The 23,760-nt window shown below is 38.7% G+C and overlaps 1 protein-coding gene across 3 annotated transcripts in view; it reads right to left on the bottom strand.

Moving 5' to 3' along the window:
- The window catches only part of UBR1 (ubiquitin protein ligase E3 component n-recognin 1), a 141,416-nt gene that overhangs the window by 20,095 nt on the left and 97,561 nt on the right, over positions 1-23,760 (bottom strand). For 2 of the 3 annotated variants that reach the window (XM_070424231.1, XM_070424248.1), the window contains exons 34-44: positions 20,567-20,664; positions 15,313-15,406; positions 14,119-14,267; positions 12,176-12,231; positions 11,067-11,163; positions 9,052-9,119; positions 7,887-8,037; positions 7,354-7,441; positions 4,066-4,199; positions 2,556-2,664; positions 625-681 (exon numbers count right to left, since the gene is read on the bottom strand). In XM_070424231.1, coding sequence (XP_070280332.1) covers positions 625-681; positions 2,556-2,664; positions 4,066-4,199; positions 7,354-7,441; positions 7,887-8,037; positions 9,052-9,119; positions 11,067-11,163; positions 12,176-12,231; positions 14,119-14,267; positions 15,313-15,406; positions 20,567-20,664 — 1,101 coding nt within the window. The remainder of the gene's footprint in view (positions 1-624; positions 682-2,555; positions 2,665-4,065; positions 4,200-7,353; positions 7,442-7,886; positions 8,038-9,051; positions 9,120-11,066; positions 11,164-12,175; positions 12,232-14,118; positions 14,268-15,312; positions 15,407-20,566; positions 20,665-23,760) is intronic. The other variant, XM_070424241.1, reaches the window with a different exon arrangement.

Genomic DNA, 23,760 nt, shown 5'->3' with positions numbered 1-23,760 from the left:
ATTACTGTATTCTCAAAGGAAAAAAAGTAATTTATAGGAATACTGTCACTACCATCTGATGGCTCCAAGATGCCATTCCCTTCCTTTGCCTTTTTTTGTTGTTAATCCTCACCGAGGATATTTTTTCCATTGATTTTTTTGAGAGAGGGGAAGGGAAGGCGAGAGCGGGTGGGGGGGGGGGGGGGCGTTCAGGCAGACGTTCACACAAATGAGAGAGACACATTGATTGGTTGGCTCCCACGCGCGCCCGACCTGGGGGTAATCGAACCTGTAACCCAGGTATGTGCCCTTGACTGGGAATCAAACCCGAGACCCTTTGATATGCGGGCAGATGCGATACTCTATCGACTGAGCAACACCAGCCAGGGCACCTCTGCCTTTTAATGGACTTGCACTAGCTTAAGGAAGAGGAGCTGGTGGGCATCAAACTATTTGGGAAAATGCTAGTCAGTCCAAGTGAAAAACAAATGTAGGAAGAATCTGACTTCTGGCAAAGACCTAAAAGAAATGTAGGAAACCAGATACTTAGTGAGAATGAAGACAGACTAGAAAGCTCAACAAATCAACTAGTTTTGGAAACAAAACTTGTAGATGGGGAGAAAAGGACTAAAAAACAAAACCAACCTGACTATGGTGCTTTTTTGCTTCAAGCAGTTCAGTAAGGCAGGATCTGCACACCACCTATATGAGGAGCAAAGAGAAAAAGCAAATAGGTTATCACAACTTTAGTACAATAGTCACCATTGAGTCATTCTTTCCAAATCTTTCTGTTCCTTCTTTCCAAATTCCTTCTTTTAGACTTTTTATTTTATATCTTGTCCCCTCTCTCCCCTACTTTTTTTTATATCTCCCTATTTATTGTTCTCCTCTTTTGATTAATTTCTTTTTAAAATTGTTTATCAATCAAGGTTCTAGTAGGAAAACAAAAACCATTCTGAGTACTTTAGCAAGAGGGACTTTAATCCCAGCAATTGGTAATAAAAGATAATAGAAGGGCTGAAGAGCCAACCAGGAGACAAAACAAAAAACAAAAAACAAAAAAAACAAGGCAACCCAAAGATTAGCCAATAACAGGAAGCTCCCACCCCTCCTAGGCTGGAAGAAGAAAAGAAAATAATGTATTACTGAAGCCCCAGGGCTAGGGTCACCAGTGGATTCTGGAACCACAGCAGCCTTGTCTGGTGGGAACTGGAGCAAGAGAACAGCTACAGCCACTGCCAGAGATGCCCCACCAGATAGAGAGAGGCAGTCTAAGGACTCAGGCTTTTCTCATACTCCTGGCTTCTAATATCTTGCCAGTGTCTCCCACTGGCTAAACGCAGGCAGAAGCCAATTGACAAGGAAGGGAGACTGGAAAAACCTGCAGGGGTCAGTCTCCTGCACTACAGAACATAGGATGAGAAAGGGCTTTGAGGCAAGCAGGGTCAGTAATGGTACAAAGGGCAGGACTTTTTGTTTCAAAGTTTAAGTTTTTATCATTTGACTATCCTAGAATTAGCAAATTCAAAATGTATCAATTCCAAGAATATAAAAGTAAAATTAGTATAACCTACTGTGATTATTATAATCAACACAAAGCATGATACTGATTTTTTCCCCCATTTTGATTAATTTTTAACACACTGAATACCTCATGAAAAATGAGTAAACACAGAAAAGAACCTAACGAGATGAAAGCACAGAAAAAGATGACAAAAGACAGGCAGACATTCACACAAATCCTGACAGGGACATGGAAGGGCAAAACACATTGATTAAAGAAAAAGGCAGACAGTTAAAGGTAATCATTACCTTTAACTCAACCCGTGGGTTGCGAACAATGAATATACATCCTGCATATCAGATATTTACATTACGATTCATAACAGTAGCAAAATTACAGTTATGAAGTAGCAACGAAAATAATTTTATGTTTGGGGTCACCACAACATGAGGAACTGTACTAAAGGGGTGCGGCATTAGGAAGGTTGAGAACCACTGTAAGGAAGTCATGGAGGTAAGAGTAACACAGTGGAAAATGACTGAAAATGGTGGCAGCAAAGACAAAAGTAAGGAGATTGCAGGTTAGGAGGGTAAAGAGTGATCAGGAAGACCAATAAGTAATGGGGTAGAAAAAAGCTTTTCTGAAAGCAAGACACACTTCTCCTAGGGAAATGTAACTGATACATTTTGTATCTACCAACTGTTTTGGATATAGCCCCCAAATGGGGTTCTTTTGATACTTAATTGTGACTTTATGGCTACTGGCAACATGGTTTTTACTAACACTCCTTCCACCCCAGTTTAAAACTGCGATGATGAGACAGTAGCTCTGGAGAAAATAAGTACAGTGAATGGTACTTGGTGGAACAAGTAGAAAGTACATGGTGGAACAAGTAGAAATTCCAGCTGCCCATGGCTCTTAGTCTTACCCCAATTCCTTTAGTGGGTAAATTAGGAATCACCTATATTTTTGCCATCTTCAATCAATGCTAAACAATTTAAAAGCTAGCAAGTAATTTTATCTTTCCTAAACTGTATAATAACTCAACAATGATATTTTGTCCCCATAGTACCTCTGGAGGAAGGGTTTTACAGTATGCCAATATTCCTGGAAAAGTAGGAACAAATTTGTGGGTAAAGATAGATAGGTACAGAGTGCACTGTACTCTCCTTCTGTAGAATCTGCAAGAGAATAAAAATACATTTAATATGCACATTATTCTTTCCAGGTCAACCTGTTAATAGAGGTTTTTCATTGTTTATGTTCATTTCTATATGCTCTCTATACAGAGTGTATTTTGTACTCTATAAAACTCCATAAAAGCTATCCTTTTAAAACACAAATCTGATGAAGTCATTCTCCTGATCAGATGTCTCTAATGTTAAACCACCACATGATTTGAAATACAAAGTCCTTATTGTGGCATACAGACCCTACATGACCTGCCCCTGGATGCCTCTTAGACCTCATCTCTATCACCCTCGCCTTGCTCATTATGCTTCAGCCACACTCTTCTTTTTATTACTCTTTGACTGTCAAGAAAAGCATTTGCATTTATTACTCCTTCTGCTTAGGAAAACTCTTTCTTCAACTCTCTGTCAGTTCAACCCAGCTCTGTTTTTTCAATGTCTCTTTGCTCAATGTCTCCTCACAGAAAACCCTCCCATTATTATTTTCCTTTGCAGTACTTATCACCATTTGACAAGTTTATCTGTCTATTTATATTTGGTCTCCCCCCAATAAAAGAAAGAACTTTACCATATTACAACACTGACTAGACTAGATAAATTAATACATGATTTTTTAAAACTGCAAACAACAGATCTATAATGGAAAGTACTTGAAAAGTAGCAACCTATTTTACATAGAATCAGGACAAACCTAGATTCAATAAATCCTACTAAACTGAGTTCAAAACTAAGAAACTGATAGCCAGTAAAGTGGACCTGGTCAGTTTAATCTCAAAGGATAAAAGGAAGAATCTACAAGCAATTTTGGCGACTCTACCAAAATCATACAAGTGCTCTGATTTTTACCTATACAAAGCCACACGGAAGCCTTCTTGACTTTGATCTAGATTTAAGGCAAGTTAAGGAGAAAATGCCTCTGTTAAATATACATGGCCTTGGTTTAATACTGGAGGCCTTTCCCAGGAGCATTTTAATTCTTTTATAAAATAGACATACGTTCAAAATTTAAACAACTGAGCGTACAGTAAAGTTTTCCTCCTACCTAGCCAAACATTTCTCTTCCCTAAGAGCAACCAATTTTCCAATTTCTTATATATCCCATCCTATCAGTTATATTCTGCATGCAGGCATTTTATAAACTCAAACACATTAACTATACATAGAAAGGACCCATGAGTAGATTTTGTAGATTGTGAGGCGAATCTGGTTTTCGGTCTGACCTTTAACCTAACACCAGGGCAAGGACACACATGTTCAGAGTGAAAACTGATGAGTGAGGTGGGGAATACTAGAATGAGGAAGTTTTTTTATGCTCTCCCTTTGTATTCTTGAGGCTGAAAGTAAGAAAAACTAGCCTCTCATTTACTACTATGATTTCATTTTTCTACTTACTGGTAAACAGGTCTTCAGGTGGAGTTACTCCAAGTAAATAGTGGAAAAACAATGCAGCACAACGAAGGTAAGGCATGATGCCATTCTTCAGTGAGACCCACAAATACCAGCCAGGAATATCACAGGCAACGCAGCTAAGAGGCAATAATTTCAGAACAGAACAGAATACTGATGAGCTTAAAACTCTAGATTTTAAACAGACTCTCTTTCAAAAACATAGCTAAGCATTTAAATAATTTTTATCCATTTAATTTTTAAACATTTAAAACAAAATATTTAACTAGCTAAAGCTTCAGTCTATACATCTAATAATTTCCTAAAGAAAACCATAGGTGACGTCAGAGGAATGGTAGCGTAAGGGATTCCTTTTGGTCTCTTCCCTTGAAATTTCAACAACTTGAACAGCTATCTCAACAAATGATTCCATGCTCAATGCACAAATACACATGAGAGATCCACATGTGTGGATCATCTAAAGATGTGGACAAGTAGAGCAAAAGGGGAAGGCAAAGGGAGAGGGGCTGAAACGAGCCAGGCATGCTCACAGCGGGGCTCTGTTGAAGAGGGGAGGAATCCAGTGGTGGCTGACATTCCTTTCAGCCAGGAGGAGACTCAGTGGGCAGGAGTGAGCAATACAAGCTGCAGCTGAGCTGAGAGACCTAAGCAAAGACACATACAGTACATGGTAGTATGGCCATGATTATCAAGCAGTTGGCATTTCAGATGGAGAAACAAAGCCACGGAGTTTGGCCACCTTTCCTTAGTCTCCGAGAGCAGTGGTTGCCAACCTTTCGGACCTCACGGACCACCAGTGATCCGCAGACCACCAGTTGGCAACTGCTGTCCCAGAGCATGCCTCCCTTTGCCCTTGGTACTGGGCTGCATAGCACATTATCTGCGAGCCTGAGAACTAGCACTACAAAGTAATCCCATTTTTTTCTGAGTGAAAGGTGCACTCTGTGACCGGTCCGGGGGAGGCGGAACAAGGGGAACCCTGTGGAGGCCCAATGCATTGCAGCTACACAGCAGCCAGAGACAGTAGTGGTGGGTTGACACTGTGGTTTCACAGAGCTAATAAAAAAAACTAGTGATTCAGCACCACCAACTGGAAAAGAGTAGAAAGACCTCTTTATATTAATCTTGAAGTGCCACTCACACATAAATGTCTAGACATGAAGGAACCCATCAAATACCATGAATAACCAAGGTAGTGAGGCAGATAGAAAATGAAAAATCTCCAGAAAACACACTTAAGGACACAGAAACCTGTGACATAAATGACAGAAAATTCAAGATTGCAGCTCTGAAAATACTCATTGAGATGTGAGAAAATACAGCAATTTAGAAAACAACTTAATGAACAAAACCAGTACTTTACCAAAGAGATTGAAACTTTAAAAAAGAACCAAACAGAAATACTGGAGGTGAAGAATTATATAAAATAGATCAAGAATAAACTAGTGCCCTAGTTGGTTTGGCTCAGTGGATAGAGCGTCGGCCTGTGGAGAAACAAAGCCACGGACTTATAATTGGCCATCAGATATATGAAAAGATGTTCAACTTCACTGGCTATTAGGGAAATGCAAATCAAAACTACAATGAGAAACTACCTCACACCTGTTAGAATGGCTATTATCAATAAGACATGTAATAACAAGTGTTGGAGAGGTTGTGGAGAAAAAGGAACCCTCATTCACTGCTGGTGGGAATGTAAACTAGTACTAGTACTATGGAAATCAGTATGGCAATTCCTTAAAAAATTAAAAATAGAGTTACCATAGGACACAGCAATCCCTTTTCTGAGTATCTATCTAAAAAAAACTCGAAATAATTTATTTGCAAAGATTTATGCTCCCCTATTTTCTTTTTTTTTTTTATGCACCCCTATTTTCATTGCAGCATTATTCATGGTGGCTAAGAAATGGGGACAACCAAAGCATCCTTTTTTAGAGGATTGGATAAAGAAGATAGGTACATAAATACTATGAAATGTTACTTAGCCATAGGAAAAGATGAAATACTGCCATTTGTGACAACATGCATGGAACTTGAGAATATTATGCTAAGCGAAATAGGTCAATAGAAAAGACTAAGAATTATAAGATTTCACTCATATATGGGATATAAAACTGAAACTCATAGACACAGACAGACAATGCTATGGTGGTACCAGAGGGAAGGAGGTGGGAGGGTAGTAAAGGATAAAGTGGGCAAATATATGGTGAAGGAATATGATTGGACTTTGGAAGATGGGCACACAATGCAATATACAGATCATATATCAAAGAAATGTACACGTGAAACCTATATGACCCTATTAACCAATGAATGTCACCCCAATAAATTTAATAGAATTAAAATTAAAAAAAGGAAATTACAAATCCTACATCCTTTACCATGTATATTTTTAAGACAAAGAACTACTTTCTTCTTTCTCCTAATCCTTATAATGAAATATAGAGCAGATACATTTATCACTAACCCAAGTAGCTAGGTGAGCTAAAACAAAATTAATAATTTCCTGATTTCTGTATTAAAATTAACTGGTGATTTGTAGAACAGTAAACTATCCTATATGATACTGTAATGGTAAGACACAAAGAGTGAATATAATGTAAACTATGGACTTTAGTTAATAACAATGTATTAATATTGGTTTATCAAATTTACCACACTAAAGGAAGATGTTAATAATAGGAGAAATTGTTAGAGGGAATACATGGGGAACACTGTACTTTCTGTTAAATTTTTCTGTGGTTATTGAACACTTACCAACCTATTTTCTATTTTTCTACATTTACTTAAACTAACTGCTGCCATTTAAAAAAATTCTATCAAACTTTGCCTATATTCCCATAATATTTACAAGAGTAAAGATGTGCCAAAACTTCTTTCAGTCTCAGAAACAAATACTATTAAATGGCTAGCTATTATTCCAAAGCCCTCTGTTCGTTTTTAAAATTAAAATGATTCAAAAGTTATACTGTCAAACAACTGAACAAAGACATGGAATTATTAAAACAATACTAAGATAGCCCTAACCGGCTTGGCTCAGTGGATAGAGCATCAGCCTGTGGACTGAAGGGTCCCAGGTTTGATTCCAGCAAAGGGCACATGCCTGGGTTGCAGGCTCAATCACCAGTAGGGGGTGTGCAGGAGGCAGCCGATCAATGAATCTCTCTCATCACTGATGTTTCTATCTCTCTCTCCTTCTCCCTTCTTCTCTGAAGTCAATAAAGAAAAAAAAAATACTAAGATAGATTATATTAATGGACTGCTGCTACTCACCCACTTGTATATTGAGAAACTTCTGCCATAAAAGAAGATGCAGAATGAGCCTCTTCACTGTCTTCTGGAATCTGAGCAAGGGGAAGGCCTGAAAAAGAATTCTGAAAGATAAATCTATAAACTGGCTATTCCATTTACAAATTACACCTCAATTTCATGGTTCCAAGATAATAAATAATGTCTTTTCAAGTGAAGATTTTTCCCTTGTTCTCAATCTAAATATTTGATTCTGATATTAAAACTATTATGTAAACTTTATCAGTATATTACCCAGAGTAGCAAAAAGAGCAAAACCACAGCCTAGCTAAACATGGATATTTAATAAATATTTATTATTATATAATAATTTGTAATGATATATAAAGAGCATCCATAAAGAACAAATGAATGATCCTTCAACATCAGACAAAATACAGAACTTAGCAATGTGTGATTAACCACAGTACAATTAATTTGCCAATAAATCATGGGCAAATGTTATTTATAGTTAAATAATGGGAATTTGTCAGTCAGTAAGATAGCAATGTAGTTACCTGTGTCTATGGTAAGAAGTATCTGAAGTATGTGTGCCATGGTGATCAAATGAAAGAGATAAAGGTGGTTATAAGAAGAACTAATTGATGAAGGCTGTAGATCAACAGTGTCATCCCAATACAAGGATGGGAATGCTAACACAGCACCTACCTATAAGAGAAAATGGACATCAACATGAGTAACAACAAAGACCAACACAAATTAATCTCATAACTGTAAAGGGCACCAGATGCTGCATCGTGTTTGTACGTTTTTTTTTTTATAAATAACTATCATAATTTTCCTAATTATTCAAGTGAATATCTTAGAATATAATGTACCATAAATGGAGGACAAAAGTCATCATCAAACAGGCTACTCCTTTGCTGAGTCTGCTTATTCTAGTTCTAGGCAGTGGTCTCAACTCTGTGAGGTTCAGAAGATTCAGTAAGTGAGAATTTTTGAGCAGATAGCTCAAAAGCTCTTAAAATAACACTGATACACAGGTTCCACTCCAGCCCAACCTAATCAAAATCTCAGGGTTTAGGGTTCTGTTTACTAGCATTCTTTTCAAAGTTCTCCCAAGAGATTCCAAAAGACAGGGTTGACAACCACTAGGCAGAGGCCTGCAAAATGAGGGATGAGAACACTGGCTAACACAAATTCCATGCTCCCAATCTCACCACTGCTTTCCCTAGAGAATGTGTTTCAAAGGAATTAGATCATTACAGGAATGGAAAAGTTCTTCAAGCAACTCACAAAACAGTTGCCAGACATCCATGTGTTTGGGGGAAGCCTAGCTGTGTCCCTGGACAGTTCCTATCACCAAATAACTAACAATTTTAAGATAGCTAAAGCTGTCATTCACTGCTTATAATGTACATAAGTTAAGAAAAAGGGGGAGAGGGAAAGCATTATATATTAGAAAAAGTTTGCTTGTATAATTATAATCAACCAAGACAAGACCTATTACAAAGTAAAGAGTAAATGTGCTTTCATTTTTACAGTGGTTTTGATGGTCTCAGTCAAATCTGTATCTATTTGTAAACACAATAGACAAAAGAGACAACTTCATAGTTTGAGTACCAAAAGCTTATAATCTTGAACAAAGAGCATAGATTTGAATTAGAACACATGAAATTACAAACTTGAGTGACTTTTAATAAAATTTCATTAAACTCTTACCAAAACATGAAATAGATCTATAGATAGAAGGCAAGGTGTATCTTCTGATTTTAGGTTAGGAAGAACAACTAAAATAAAGAAATAATTATAAGTCAGTCAGTAAGACAGCAATGTAGTTAAATATAATGCAAAATATAAACATCTAAAACAAAAATATAATTGGATTATAGAATGAAGAATCTGATAAACTGTATATTACAACTTTAAGACATGGGAATCATAATTAAATATAAACTAAACTGAGAAAAGGCTCCTGGAAGGCCTTGGATAAATCTAAGGGTTAGAAGATAGAATATAGGAGGCACAGGTAAAGAAACTAGGAAAACTGAAATAGAGATTGTTCAATAAAATTTGCTGAATAAAAAGAATTACTTTTATACAATGTTCTCTACTTTCACTCCCTAATTAAAAATGTCTAAATGTTCTGTGATAAATAAGTGAATAAATTTGGGGTTGGAAGCAGGGAGAGCATGCAAAGCTGTGTAAGTGAAATGAGGATGGAAAAGAGACTCCTAAACAAAACAATGGTTAATATGGACTGATGACTGGGAGGAAATGCAGAGAGCTCAAAAGCTACTGACTTTCTAACTTAGTCAGTCTCTAAATTTACAAGTGAGGGAAGAAGTAAGAAGGAAGTAAATCAAGAATTTAAAACAACAGTAAGGGTTGTCTATATATAAAATGAGAAAATTAATTGTATTTCAATAAAGCTGTAACTTTTTCAAATGAAGGCAAGAAGACTCTTTCCAGACTAGGTTAATTTTTTAACCCCAAATTCAAGAGTCTGAACAAAAAGCATTAAAATTAATTAGGAGCATAGGTTTTTGAGTAAAAAATGGGTTCCAATAGTGGTTATGATTATTTGTCATAGGCAAGTGACTTAACTTATTTAAGTCTACAGTATACACAAGATTGTTAGTAGGCTCATTAGCATGTGCATTTAAAGCACTTTTCTAAAGTCTGGCATATACTAACCATTTGATAAATGTTACTAATATTGGCTTTATAAAACAAACCAAAGTGATCACAGGATGTGTCATTAACTAGCTCTTTGTTCTTGACAAGTCACTTGTTTCTAGTTCTTATTTCCTCATATGAAAAATTTTCAGTAATATTTTTGATATATCAGTTAACATGTCCATGACACTATCTTATTTTCTTCTGTGTTATAAACTTCTTTGTTCTCAAGACATTTTATAACTCTAATCTCTTGTCCTGAATTCTATCATCTTTTCTGCCATATTTTGAGGTATTTTAAAAATCATAAATCCCATAATGTGTGATAAGTGCAAAAGCAGGGAGATGCCCTAGCCGATTTGGCTCAGTGGACATAGCATCCGCCTGTGGACTGAAGGGTCCCAGGTTCGATTCCAGTCAAAGGCACATACCCGGGTTGTGAGCTCGATCTCCAGTAAGGGGTGTGCGGGAGGCAGCTGATCAATGAGTCTCTCTCATCACTGATGTTTCTCTCTCTCTCTCCTCCCTTCCTTTCTGAAATCAATAAAAATATATTTTAAAAAAATAAATAAAAAAGCCGGGAGATTATTTGGAAGTGCTAGTAAAACAAGGTATTCAAATTATGACTGAAATGAAAAGAGATACCAAGAAATTAAAAACAAAAACAAAATAGAACTATGCAAACAGGACAAATTGTTCAACATAGCAAGAGGTCTTTTTTATTTTTATTGACTTCAGAGAGAAAGGGGAGGGAGAGAGTGATAGAAACATTGATGACAGAGAATCATTGATCTGCTGCCTCCTGCATGGCCCCTGCTGGGGATCGAGCCTGAAACCCTGGCATGTGCCCTTGACTGGAATGGAACTTGGGACCCTTCAGTCCACAGGCCAATGCTCTATCCACTGAGGCAAACCGGCTAGGGCTGTATGTTTTTATTTTTTGTTTTTGCGTGTTCAAAATGAGTGCAGTATGTTGTTTCTTAACAAATACACTGCCAGCCATGTGATGAAAAAGAAATGTAAATAACAACATAGTAATAATTCAGAGAAGACTCTACCTGAGAGGAGACGAATCAGAAGTTTCTGTATCAGGACCTGAGGACAGGTACTCCTTTGTGCAATGGCAAACTGCATTAATGCTTTCAGACCATTATGCTAAGTTGTAAGAAAGGGGAAGATTAAAAGGTAAGGAAAGATAATTGACCTAAGTCATTCACTGTAAAAATAACTAGTTGCATTCTTATTATACATTGTACATTCTTACAAATAAATTACAATATTTTTAATACTTCTATAAAATTTTATGACCTTCCCAAATTTTTAATCAATTTTCCATGACAAAGAGGTATTAAAGCTATAATCATTTCAATTTTCATTTAAGTATTCATTTTCTCCAGAGTCAATTTCTTAAATGCTTGATCCAATTTATTCTATTGAGACCCATACAAATAAATATGTTAATAGAAATTACAAAATGATGGCAGGAAACCAGTGAATTCAGGGAACAGTGCTTCTATTTCCCAAACAGAAGGAAGAGAACTAAAGGGAAGCCTACTGTGGACTATAAGTCCCCTGTGCCAGCTGTCAGAAGAATAAGAGGGTAATGGCTAGGAAGGAAGTGGTCTAGGAAGTCCTTGATTGCCCATTCTGTGTTTACGGAACTACTGAGCACATTTCCTAAGTACCACTTTCAGGGCATGTAATGAGGCTTAGGTCTGAGGCAGGAGTACAGTCCTGTAGTGTCAGGATATGCCCATCAAGGAGCCATGGCTTAGTTTTATTCTTTTATTATTATTATTATTATTATTATTCTTGAATTCGGTATGATGACTTATCTAGAGCTAAGCCACCATTAATAACTAAACTTAGTAAGAAGGAAAAATGTAGGTTTTTAATTTTGCAATAAACAGAGAAGGGGAGAAAAATTAACTAGTATCATCTGAAATCTCTCTTAATTACATTGAACTACCAAGATTGAGTAAGCTTTAAAGTATACAATGGCCATTCAGGCTCTAGGAGACTGAAGTAGCTCCTTAAAAAACAACATAGAATTCTGATAATTTTATAGAAAAAGGAATGAATAAAGAATTTTGAAGAGATAAATTAATTGCAGATTCCTTAAAAGATCATACCATGAGTTACATGTACTCTGTAAGAACACACATACCTGTCTATTTTGAAGTGCTCCAAATAGAGGTTTTCCTTCATCTCCCAAGAGGTTTTCTCAAAGAGTAAAAAAAAAAAAAAGGTAATAAATCCTGAATATTTGGTTTCTGTCTAGCAGATGTTCTTTTACTAATTACATTTTTGACCAGATAATTTGCATTTCTCTGTTTCAAAGTTTCATGTTTAAGTCTATGCCAAAATTTCTAAATCTTTGAGTGAGAGAATATTATAGAGCCAAAGACAGACTGTTTATAAATTGCTACTATATAATAATTTCCCTGTAGCAATCTATAAACAATACTTGGGCAAAACAAAGCTTCCTGGTTCATTTTTCCCCTTTTAACATCTCTTCTGGGCAAAAAAAAATTTAAATAAATATTTTTTATATATAATCACAACCTATTTTTATTATAGTTGACATATAAGTCTATCTATTGTGTTGAAAAATGCATAAGGCAGATGCAAATAAGTTTATTGTTGTTACAGACAGTATTAAAAAGAATTATAACAGATTAAGAGGAAAAAAGATAGTTAAAAATACAAAAAAAATGAATTCAGGAATATATTCTGCCTTGTTGGCTAGCATATTTATTGCTAAGCTACTCTTTTTTTTTCTTTTTTCCCCCCACCAATTCTCAGCAGCAGATACATCTATGAGTGCGGAAGCCTTATTTCCCTTTTTCTTCCTCCCCAATATTGGAATGTTCTTAACTATGACAACACATTCTGTATATGTCACTTCATTCTCATAGAAAATGAGATGTTAGTTAGCAGCTTATGCACTAGGAATAAAGTACAGTATTATGTCCACTGGATAGAAAAGCACTATAGTAAAAACAATGTAACACTATATTAATCAAATAGAGTCTAATTACTAGATTGCAGAACCACATATGAAGATACAGCCCTTTCTCCAGTGAATTTCTCATCTCGTTTATGACAAAACTGTGACCTTTTTTTGTTTAGTGTCTAAATATAAATTCTTGATTCCTAATGCTTATATTCCTCCACCGAAAGTCAGATTTTATTGTACTTCAACATATTGTTACTATTTCTCATTTAAAAAAAATATTTTTATTGACTTCAGAGAGAAGGGAGAGGGAGAAAGAGATAGAAACATCAATGATGAGAGAGAATCATTAATTGACTGCCTCCTGTATACTCCACACTGGAGATTGAGCCTGCAATCTGGACAATGTATCCCGACTGGGAATCGAACCATGACTTCCTGGTTCATAGTTTGATGCTCAACCACTGAGCTATGCTGGCCAGGCTCAAATATTTTTTGCTTATATTACCTATTTACCATTATTATAGTTAAAAAAGAGATCAATACAAAAATTCCCAGACTAAATGGCATCAGGCCACACTAATGTACTGAAATAGTCTTCAAACAAGTTAAACTATTTAGGGCTATCAGGGATAAAAAGGAATAATTTTTAGTTGGTCAATATTAATTCTATTTTTACTAGAGGCCCGATGCACAAATTTGCACTGGGGGGGGGGGGGGGGGGGGATCTCTCAGCCCGGCCTGCACCCTCTTGCAGCCCGGGACTCCTTGGGGGATGTCCGCCTGCTGGCTTAGGCCTGACCCCCCTCCCACCCCCAGAATCAAGCCTAAGCCGGCAGTCAGACATCCCTCTCGCAGTCCAGGGCTCTCACAATCTGGGACCCCTCGCTCCTTACTGCCTGCCTGCAGTGGAGGCGGGAGAGGCTCCCACCACCACCGCTATGCTCGCAAGCCAAGAACCTGGCTTCTGGCTGAGTGCGCTCCCCCTGTGGGAGCGCACTGACCACCAGGGGGCAGCTCCTGAGTTGAGTGTCTGCCCCCTGGTGGTCAGTTCATGTCATAGTGACCAGTCCTTCTGCTGTTTGGTCGATTTGCATATTAGGGTTTTATTATATAAGATAAAACATCCAAACCAGTTCTTTTATAGGCTTTACCTATGGCCTGGAGAGTGAAAGCACATGTGCTCCAGGTCATCATGGGGACTCGAGGATCCGTTTCATCAGGAGGCACTTTCAGTCCAATTCTATACACTGTTGTGGCAAAGAGAATGACCATTTCCTTGATGCTATTAGAGTACTTTATCCTAAAAACAAAATAGAAAAAACTTATATAATGATTTAGTCATAGGAGCTAACTACTGAGAAGTCTAATTAGGTATTGAAGCAACAAACAATTTAACCCCCTTTGACAAAATAAGTTGCCCTTTGTCAAGTTAGAGATTAGAACCTCTGAAGAAAATGTATTCAGTAAGAAAAAATGGGAAAAACAGAACTGTGTCTCCTGTAAGTAGAAAAATCTTACAAACTAGCTTTACTTCCTATGAAAGATGCAGTAAATGATCACAGCAGAAAAGGGCCCAGGCACAAATTAAGGGATTGAACAGAAAAGAAATAAAATTAAGAGGAAAGGGATCAAACATAAGTTTTAGTGTCTGGAAAATGGACCTAGAAGTACTTTTGTGTTGAAAGACTGTGGGGGGGGGGGGGGGGGGTGTTGATAATACCGTATACTTGGAGGGATAATTTCTGGTTTCCTGAACTTCCATTTGTAACAAGTAACACGCATTTTCAGTAGCAGTGGGATACATAATATAAATAATCATAAGTAGAAAAAAGTACCTCAGAAAATATTCTTTATATAATTCCTGATTTAGATACATTATATTTTTCAAAGTGTCTTCACATAAATATATTTCCAATAATCTTATGAGGTGAGTTAGGAGATCATTGTCTCAATTTTATAAATAAGAAAAATGAATTGGGGGAGGGGGAGGTGACCTGAAGCTTTTCAGAAGTCACAGAGCAAGTTAGATGTGACTTTAATTGAAGTCTCTTAAATTCTGCTCTTCTTGTAGGTTGGACTAAATATAAATGGCATTATTGTTGGACAAAAATAGTTAATTATAGGCATAGTTCACCCTAATATATATTACTCTAGTATTTCAAACCACTTAATTTTATTAATACAAATAAAACTCTAGGGAGAAAGAAAAAAGATAAAAATGGGATGAAGAAACAATTTTACAAATAAAACAGAAAGAAAATAAAATACAGAAGCAAGGAAGAACTGTTCTCTACTCTAATTTTCACGACTATCTACAAATTTCTCTTAATTACTTAGATACTTACGAAGACTGAATTCCATAACTCAGGATAGAATGGAACTCAAAAGTGGAATCACCCATCCCTTGATCAAATAATACTGGAATTGTTGGGTTTTCTCCTTATAAATTAAAAGGAAAAAGAAAGAAAAATCATGAGAGTTTAGTCTGACACACACTTTTGTAGCTTTTTAAAGTTATATATGATCATTTTCAAAAACTTTGAAAAAGCTAATAAATAACAAATCTTTCAAAGTTTCTCCATACAGATAACTTTGTGCGATAGTCTTCTGTTCTCCCTATAACTGTTACACATTAGATTTTTTTAAAAATTGATTTGAGTGAGAGAAAAAGAGAGAGAGATTAAGAGATTTGTTGTTCTATTTATTATGCATTAATTGGTTGATTCTTGTATGTGCCCTGAGAGGGGACTGAGCCCACTAGGGCTCAATGCTTTTTAAAAAAGGACAATAGCTATAGTACTGTTCTGTATCTTGTTTTTTCACTAATAGATCAGAAATGTCTTTCCACATCAATAACTTTCCACCTTATCATTTCATTTTTAATAAATACATAGTATTCTATTAGTAAAGCAGCATATATTAGTGAATAAGAGCAAAGGATTTGTAACCAAACTGCCTGGGTTTGAATCCTAGCTCTGCCACTGACTGTTACAAAGACCTTGGGTGAACATTAAGCCTCTCTGTGGTCCCATTTCCTCATCAGATCAGAACTGTTGTTCCCCTATCTGGAATAAGTTGTTTTTTGTTTTTGTTTTCTGGTTGCTTTCAATATTTCCCCCCCTCATCTTTATTTTTTAGCAGTTTGCATATGATCTGAGTGTGGTTATCTTTAAGTTTATCTGTCCGAGGTTCACTGTACTTCTTAAATCTGTCAATTTAAAGTCTTTCACCAAATTTGGTAAGTTTCTAGCCATTATTTCTTCAAAAAAGTTTTTTCTGTACCATCCTTTTTCTTTTTGGGACTTCAAAGGAACAAACATTGAATAAAAAATGATTCCATAACGTCCTAAGGCTATCTCTTTTTATTTCATTGCTTTTTCTGTTTATTCTACAGATAGGATAATTTCCACTGATCTAATTTCAAATTTACTGACTCTTATCTCTCAATCTGCATTTTACTACTGAGCCCATCTAGTTAATTATTATTTCAGTAGAGGTCCAGCGCATGAAATCGTGCAGGTAGGGTCCCTAGGCCTAGCCTCCTGCGAGCAGGGATATCTTCTGCCCATTCGCAGTCCACAGGCTGAACATTGCCTCCACCGCCGGGCTGTCAGGCCTTTGGGATCACCAGCTCATCCCCAGCTGCTCGGGGGCTCAGGCCTGTGTGAAAGCAGGCGCTGGAGACTTCATCTCCATGCGTGTGTGCCCAGCCCGCTGCTGATGGAACGTGCTGCCCTCTTGGGGCCACTCACGTGGGTGCCGCCGCCACCGCTGGGGCTTGCTTGAAGCGCTGATGGAAGCTGCGGGGCACCACGCAACCAACCTGCCCTGGCGAAAGCGGCCCGAAAGGGCAGCGCGCTCCATCAGCAGTGGCCTGGTGCACACGCATGGAGGTGAAGTCGCTGGCACCTGCTTTTCCGCAGGCCTGAGCCCCTGAGAAGCTGGGGATAAGCTGGTGATCCCAACGGCCTGACAGCCAGCCCGGTTCTCCGACCACCCACCCCGATTCCCCCGTTCACCATCACTGATCCATCAGAGCCTGCGGGCCGGGGCAGGGACCAAGAGGTCAGCTGTTCAGCCAGCTTGCCAGTCCCAACCCTCCACCACTCGCAGGTCGGGGGGAGGGACTGAGAGGTGGTCAATGCCACCTTGTGACGACTGGTTGAGCGGTTGTTCAGTCATGATGCTTATGGCCTGTGGCCTTTTATTGTATAGGATACTAGAGGCCCGATGCACAGAATTCGTGCAAAAGTAGGTTTTCCTTCCCCAGCTGCCAGCACCGCCTTCCCTCCAGCACCTGGGACCTGAGCTTCCCTCTGGCACCCGGGACTCAGGCTTCCCTCCGGCCGCCAGCAGGCACCTGGCACCCGGGCTTTCTTTGCAGCCCTGGCTTCATCCAGAAGGTTGTCTGGAAGGATGTCTGGTCTAATTAGCATATTATGCTTTTATTATTATAGACTAGTGGCCTGGTGCACAAAATTCGTGCATGGTTGGGGGGGGATGTCCCTCAGCCCGGCCTGCACCCTCTCCAATCTGGGACCCATAGGGATTGGGCTTAAACCGGCAGTCGGACATCCCTCTCGCTATCTGGGATCGCTGGCTCCTAACTGCTCACCTGCCTGCCTGCCTGATCGCCCTTAACCACTCTGCCTGATGGCCTGCTCGCCCCCACTGGCCTTCTTGCCCCCAACTGCCGCCCCCCTTGCTGGCCTGATTGCCCCCAACTGCCCCCCTGCTTGCCCCCAACTACCCCCCATGCCGGCCTGATCGCCCCAAATAGCCCCCCACTGCTGGTCTGCCCACCCCCAACTACCCCCCGCCTGCTGGCCTGCTCGCCCCCAACTGCACCCCTTGCCGGCCTACTCAACCCCAACTGTGTCCCCCTGCCAGCCTGCTAACCCCCAACGACCCCCCGACACCCTGCCGGCCTGCTCATGCCCAACTGCCCTCCCCTCCTAGCCTGATAGCCCCTAACCGCCTCTGCCTGGGCCCCGCCACCATGGCTTTGTCCAGAAGGTCTCCCGGTTAATTAGCATATTACCTTTTTATTAGTATAGTGGTTTTTTTTTTCAATTCTATTATTTCCATTTAGATTTTTTTAGTTTTAGTTTTTTTCTGCTGACAACTCCTATCTTTCCATTCATTTCAAGAATGTTCACCTTTACCTAATGTTTCATGATTATATGGCTGCTTTAAACTTTCTGCCTGAAAATTTCAATATTAAAACATCTAAGGATTGGCTGCCGGAAGCCGGTCCATCCTTGCTACTTGACACAGTCGCTGCAGGAAAGAAACATCTGCACAGCATATGTTTCAAGGGACCTGGCATATATAGCATATTGTTCTTAATATGTTTGCTCTCCTTAGTGCCATGTGTTTTAACCAAGGTCACCTCTCTGAGAAAGGTTGTTTCCCCAGGTGGGGATTTTTCCCTGAGGTTAGGGAGGGGATACAACCCCTTAATTAAGTGCCAGGCGGGTAGTTAAGCTACATAATCTTTACTCCCTGGAATGGAGATAAGAAACGCCCTAACCTTTGTAATAGAAATTGACAGGATTAAAATCGGCTGGTATAAATACGGATGTAACAAGACAATAAACATCAGATCCTCATCAGATCCACATCAGATCCTGGTCAGATCCTAACCAAAACCTAGCCAGAGAACATGGCAAAAGATCCTGGACAGAACCTGGCTACAGAACTTCACTGGAGAACCTAGACAGAACATGGCAAAAGAACCTGGATAGAACCTGGCTAAAGAACCTGGTGACTGAACCTGGCTGGAGAACCTGGAGAACCTAGCTGGAGAACCTAGAAAACCTGGCAATAGAACTTAGCTGGAGATCCTGACCAGAACTTTGCTGGAGATCCTGGAGGGAGAACCTCGCTATGCTGATGAACTGAAACCAGTTTCCATGTCATTCATTCTTCGCCGACTCGGTCCACACCTTTGGGGACCCCTGGACCTGCTGGGATTGGACTCCAGCAATTGGCATTTGGTTGTTGAATGATGGTCAGGTTCTTTGTATATTGAGTAATTCTGGATTGTATCTTGAATATTACATTGTACAGTTATGGCTCCTGTTAAAATTCTCTAGAAAAATTTACTTTGTTTTGGTTGGTAATTAACCCAATTAGGTTTAACAAGTTCTGTTGCATTGTATGTGGTTGGTTCCAGTGTTAGTTTTCAGCACCTTCGTTATACTGTTTGGGTGTGCCAGGATACAAACTACTCAGGGATTAGTCTGGGGCTTGAATGGTGATTTAATGTAGCTTCGATCTCAAAGCTGTTGCTAGGCTTCTTGGGCCGTGTTCTGTACAATGTACAGCTTGGAAGGGAGCCCAAGACTTGTGTTGATCTAAAAAATAGATTGCCCTTCTATAGCGCTTCCTCTCTGGAATTTCCCCCTTAATCTCTAGCTCCAAGAGAAAAAAATAATTGAGGATTCACTCTGCATTCTTTGGAACACAGGGGTCTCCTTTTTCTAATTCCTCTGGCTGGAGGGACTGGCTTTCTCTTATGAATTTAGGCATCTACATGGCAGTGCAGCTCTATGACTGGGGCTAGCCTCAGGAGAGGGTCAGAAGAGGTAGGGGGAACCACAAAAGGAATTTCCTTTACACTCTCCAGGGGCTTCTTTGCCTGGTGCTATAGCCAGAGAGCACCTCTCTTGAATTTGTTGCTGGTCATGTCTGTTACAAAGTTCTGTGATTTGGGGTCAAAGCTAGAAAATAAAGGAGGCGGGGGGGACCCAGGAAACTCAATGCCTATATTAATCACTCTTCAAATTTTGATTTCTCTCCTTAATCTGTCTGAATTGTTTATTTCTCAGTCTTTAGGTAGTCTTATCTCCAACTGTAAATATATATATATATAAATGAGAGAACAGTTTTAAAATGTTGTTTTTGTAGTTACTATTTTTTTAAAAATATATTTTATTGATTTTTCACAGAGAGGAAGGGAGAGGGATAGAGAGCTAGAAACATCGATGAGAGAGAAACATCGATCAGCTGCCTCCTGCACACCCGCACTGGGGATGTGCCCGCAACCAAGGTACATGTCTTTGACCAGAATCGAACCTGGGACCCTTTAGTCCGCAGGCTGACGCTCTATCCACTGAGCCAAACCGGTCAGGGCTTTGTAGTTACTATTAATGATAAAATTAATAATACTAGTAATAGTAATGGCTAACACATATAGTATTTACAGCTCTACTTTCCATAGGATAACTCAACACTTTAATCAATGAGATAGGTAATATTATTATTCCCACTTCATAAATTAGAAAGTCGAGGGTAAGTAACTTGTCCACGATCATATGAACAGTAAATGATGGATATAAGATTCAAACCCAAACAGTGTGACTCCAGATTAATCACTGTCTATCCTGCCTCCCAGTATAAAAAAAATTATTAAATCAAGTAAAGTGATTAAAACTAAAATAAAAACTAAAAATAAAAACCTCTATTTTCTGATACTTAACAAATATAGACTTTTAAACTATATCTTAAGAGCGATAAGTACATTTTTCTTAGAAAATTTATAGATTCTGATACTTAAATCCCACATAGCTAAGTAAAAGATAATTTTAAGCAAACCTTTAGCATGTTTTATATTATAACCTGATATTCTTGCCAGAACAGTTGGTATCCATCGTGCCAGGGTCAAAAGCTGAGCAAGAGCTTCTGCATTCTCACTGAAAAGAGATATTGAAAACTTATTAAAGCCATTGGCACAAAGTCAAGCTGAAAAGCTGAATTTGTGGAGTTCTTCCCTTGATAAATGGCTATATGAAGAAGTCAAATTCTGCCCTGACTGGTGTGGCTCAGTTGGTTGGAGCATCATCCCATGCACTGAAGGGTCACAGATTCGATTCCTAGTCAGGGCACACACCCATCCAGGTTGCGGGTTCCACTCCTGTTCGGGGAACATACAGGACAACCAATTGATATTTCTCTATCACATCAATGTTTCTCTCTTTCCCTCTCCCTTCCTCACTCTCTAAAATAAATAAAAAAATTTTTTTAAAAAGAAGAAAAGACCACATGGAATTTAAAAAAAAAAAAAAGAAGAAGAAGAAGAAAAGAAAAAGTCAAATTCCTCTAGATTAACTGCCTATGTGATAGAGCACATGTGCCTAAAAAAGTAGTTTTGGGAGGGAGGGGAATTTTAAAAGTACAAGGAATAAGATTCCACCCATATTCCCATCGAATCACCATTCTTTTTTGTTTGTCTGTCTGTTTTGTTAATCCTCACCAGAAATATATTTTTCACATTGCTTTTTCAAAGAGAAAAGAGGGAGGGAAGGAGAGAAATATCTATGTGAGATCTCATACCGACTAGTTGCCTCCTGCATGCTCCCCTACCTGAGAGCAACCTGCAACCCAGATATGTGCCCTTGACTGGGAATCAAACCTGCAACCATTCGGTGCATGGGCCAACACTCTAACCAGAGCCACAACAGCCAGGGCTGGAATCACCATCCTTGTTGCTCAAATAAAAAACTAGGTGTTGCCACTGATTTCTCTGATTCCCTCACACTCCACATTCTAATTTATCAGCTAGTCTCACAGGTTTTGCCTTCTAAATATATCCTAAGTTGATCACCTCTTTCTACCTCCATTATTTTTTAAAAAAAATATATTTTATTGATTTTTTACAGAGAGGAAGGGAGAGAGATAGAGAGTTAGAAACATCGATGAGAGAGAAACATCGATCAGCTGCCTCCTGCACATCTCCTACTGGGGATGTGCCCGCAACCCAGGAACACGCCCTTGACCGGAACCGAACCTGGGACCTTTCAGTCTGCAGGCCGACGCTCTATCCACTGAGCCAAACCGGCTTCGGCTCTACCTCCATTATTAACCTAATCGAAGTCATATCTGAACTAGTTCAATAAACACCCTGCTTCCACAAGGGTGTTTCATTATTATATGTGTATGCATCATACAGCAAAACCAGAGGGTTCATTTAAAAATGTAAATCAGATCAGATCACTCCCCTGTTCAAAACACTCCAATGGTTTCCCATCACACATAAAATATAATCTTAGCTCATTCATAGCCCTTTTTTGATCTGGCTTTTCACTTGCTCCATTCCAACCATGCTGCCTTCTTGCTGTGCCTTGAACATGCTGACTATGTACCTACCTCAGGGCCCTAGCTCTTTTTTTTTCTTCTTTACATGGATTACATCTCATTTATTTTTCACAACATCCCCATTAGTTATGAACTTTTAAAAAAATTCTTTATTTTTTAAAGTATTACCTAAGTCTCCTTTTTCCCACATTGACCTCTCCCCAGCCTTTCCCACCCCCCAGAACATGCCCTCACCCCCCTATTGTCTGTGTCCATTGGTTATGCTCATATGCATGCATACAAGTCCTTTGATTGATCTCTTACCCACCCCACCCCCTACACCTTCCCTCTTAGGTTGGATGGTCTGTTTGATGCTTCTCTGTCTCTGTCTCTACTTTTGTTCATCAGTTTATGCTGTTTATTATATTCCACAAATGAGTGAGATCATGTGATATTTATTTTTCTCTGCCTAGCTTATTTTGCTTAGCACAATGCTCTCCAGTTCCATCCATGCTGTTGCAAATGGTAAGAGTTCCTTCTTTTTTTTTACAGCAGTGTAGTATTCCATTGTATAGATGTACCACAGTTTTTTTTAATCCACTCATCTCTTGATGGGCAGTTAGGCTGTTTCCAAATCTTAGCTATTGTAAATTGTGCTACTATGAACATAGGGGTGCATATATCCTTTCTGATTGGTAGTTATGAACTCTTTTTTTTTTTTTTTTTACATTTTTCTTGCCTTTTTATTTATTTTTATTTTTTAAAAATAAATCTTTATTGTTCAGATTATTACAGTTGTTCCTCTTTTTTCCCCCCATAGCTCCCCTCTACCCAGTTCCCACCCCACCCTCTTCCCTTACCCGCCCCCACTGTCCTCATCCATAGGTGTACGATTTTTGTACAGTCTCTTCCCACATCCCCCACACCCCTTTCCCCCGCCGAGAATAGTCAGTCCACTCCCTTTCTATGCCCCTGATTCTATTATATTCACCAGTTTACTCTGTTCATCAGATTATTTGTTCATTTGATTTTTAGATTCACTTGTTGATAGATGTGTATTTGTTGTTCATAATTTGTATCTTTACCTTTTTCTTCTTTCTCTTCTTAAAGAATACCTTTCAGCATTTCATATAATACTGGTTTGGTGGTGATGAACTCCTTTAGCTTTTCCTTATCTGTGAAGCTCTTTATCTGACCTTTAATTCTGAATGATAGCTTTGCTGGGTAAAGTAATCTTGGTTGTAGGTTCTTGCTGTTCATCACTTTGAATATTTTTTGCCACTCCCTTCTGGCCTGCAAAGTTTCTGTTGAGAAATCAGCTGACAGTTGTATGGGTACTCCCTTGTAGGTAATTGACTGTCTTTCTCTTGCTGCTTTTAAGATTCTCCCTTTGTCTTTTGCTCTTGGCATTTTAATTATGATGTGTCTTGGTGTGGTCCCCTTTGGATTCTTTTTGTTTGGGGTTCTCTGTGCTTCCTGGACTTATAAGTCTTTTTCTTTTACCAGGTAGGGGAAGTTTTCTGTCATTATTTCTTCAAATAGGTTTTCAATATCTTGCTCTCTCTCTTCTTCTGGCACCCCTATAATTCAGATGTTGGTACGCTTGAAGTTGTCCCAGAGGCTCCTTACACTATCTTGATATTTTTGGATTTTTTTTTCTTTTTGCTTTTCCGGTTGGGTATTTTTTACTTCTTTGTATTTCAAATCTTTGACTT

Source organism: Myotis yumanensis, unplaced genomic scaffold (genome assembly GCF_028538775.1).
Source record: "Myotis yumanensis isolate MYYU_CA2020_CCGP unplaced genomic scaffold, mMyoYum1.0.hap1 SCAF_1, whole genome shotgun sequence".
NCBI lineage: Eukaryota > Metazoa > Chordata > Mammalia > Chiroptera > Vespertilionidae > Myotis > Myotis yumanensis.
The sequence above is the reverse complement of the archived record's forward strand: the minus strand, read 5'-3'. Positions and strand labels throughout refer to the sequence as shown.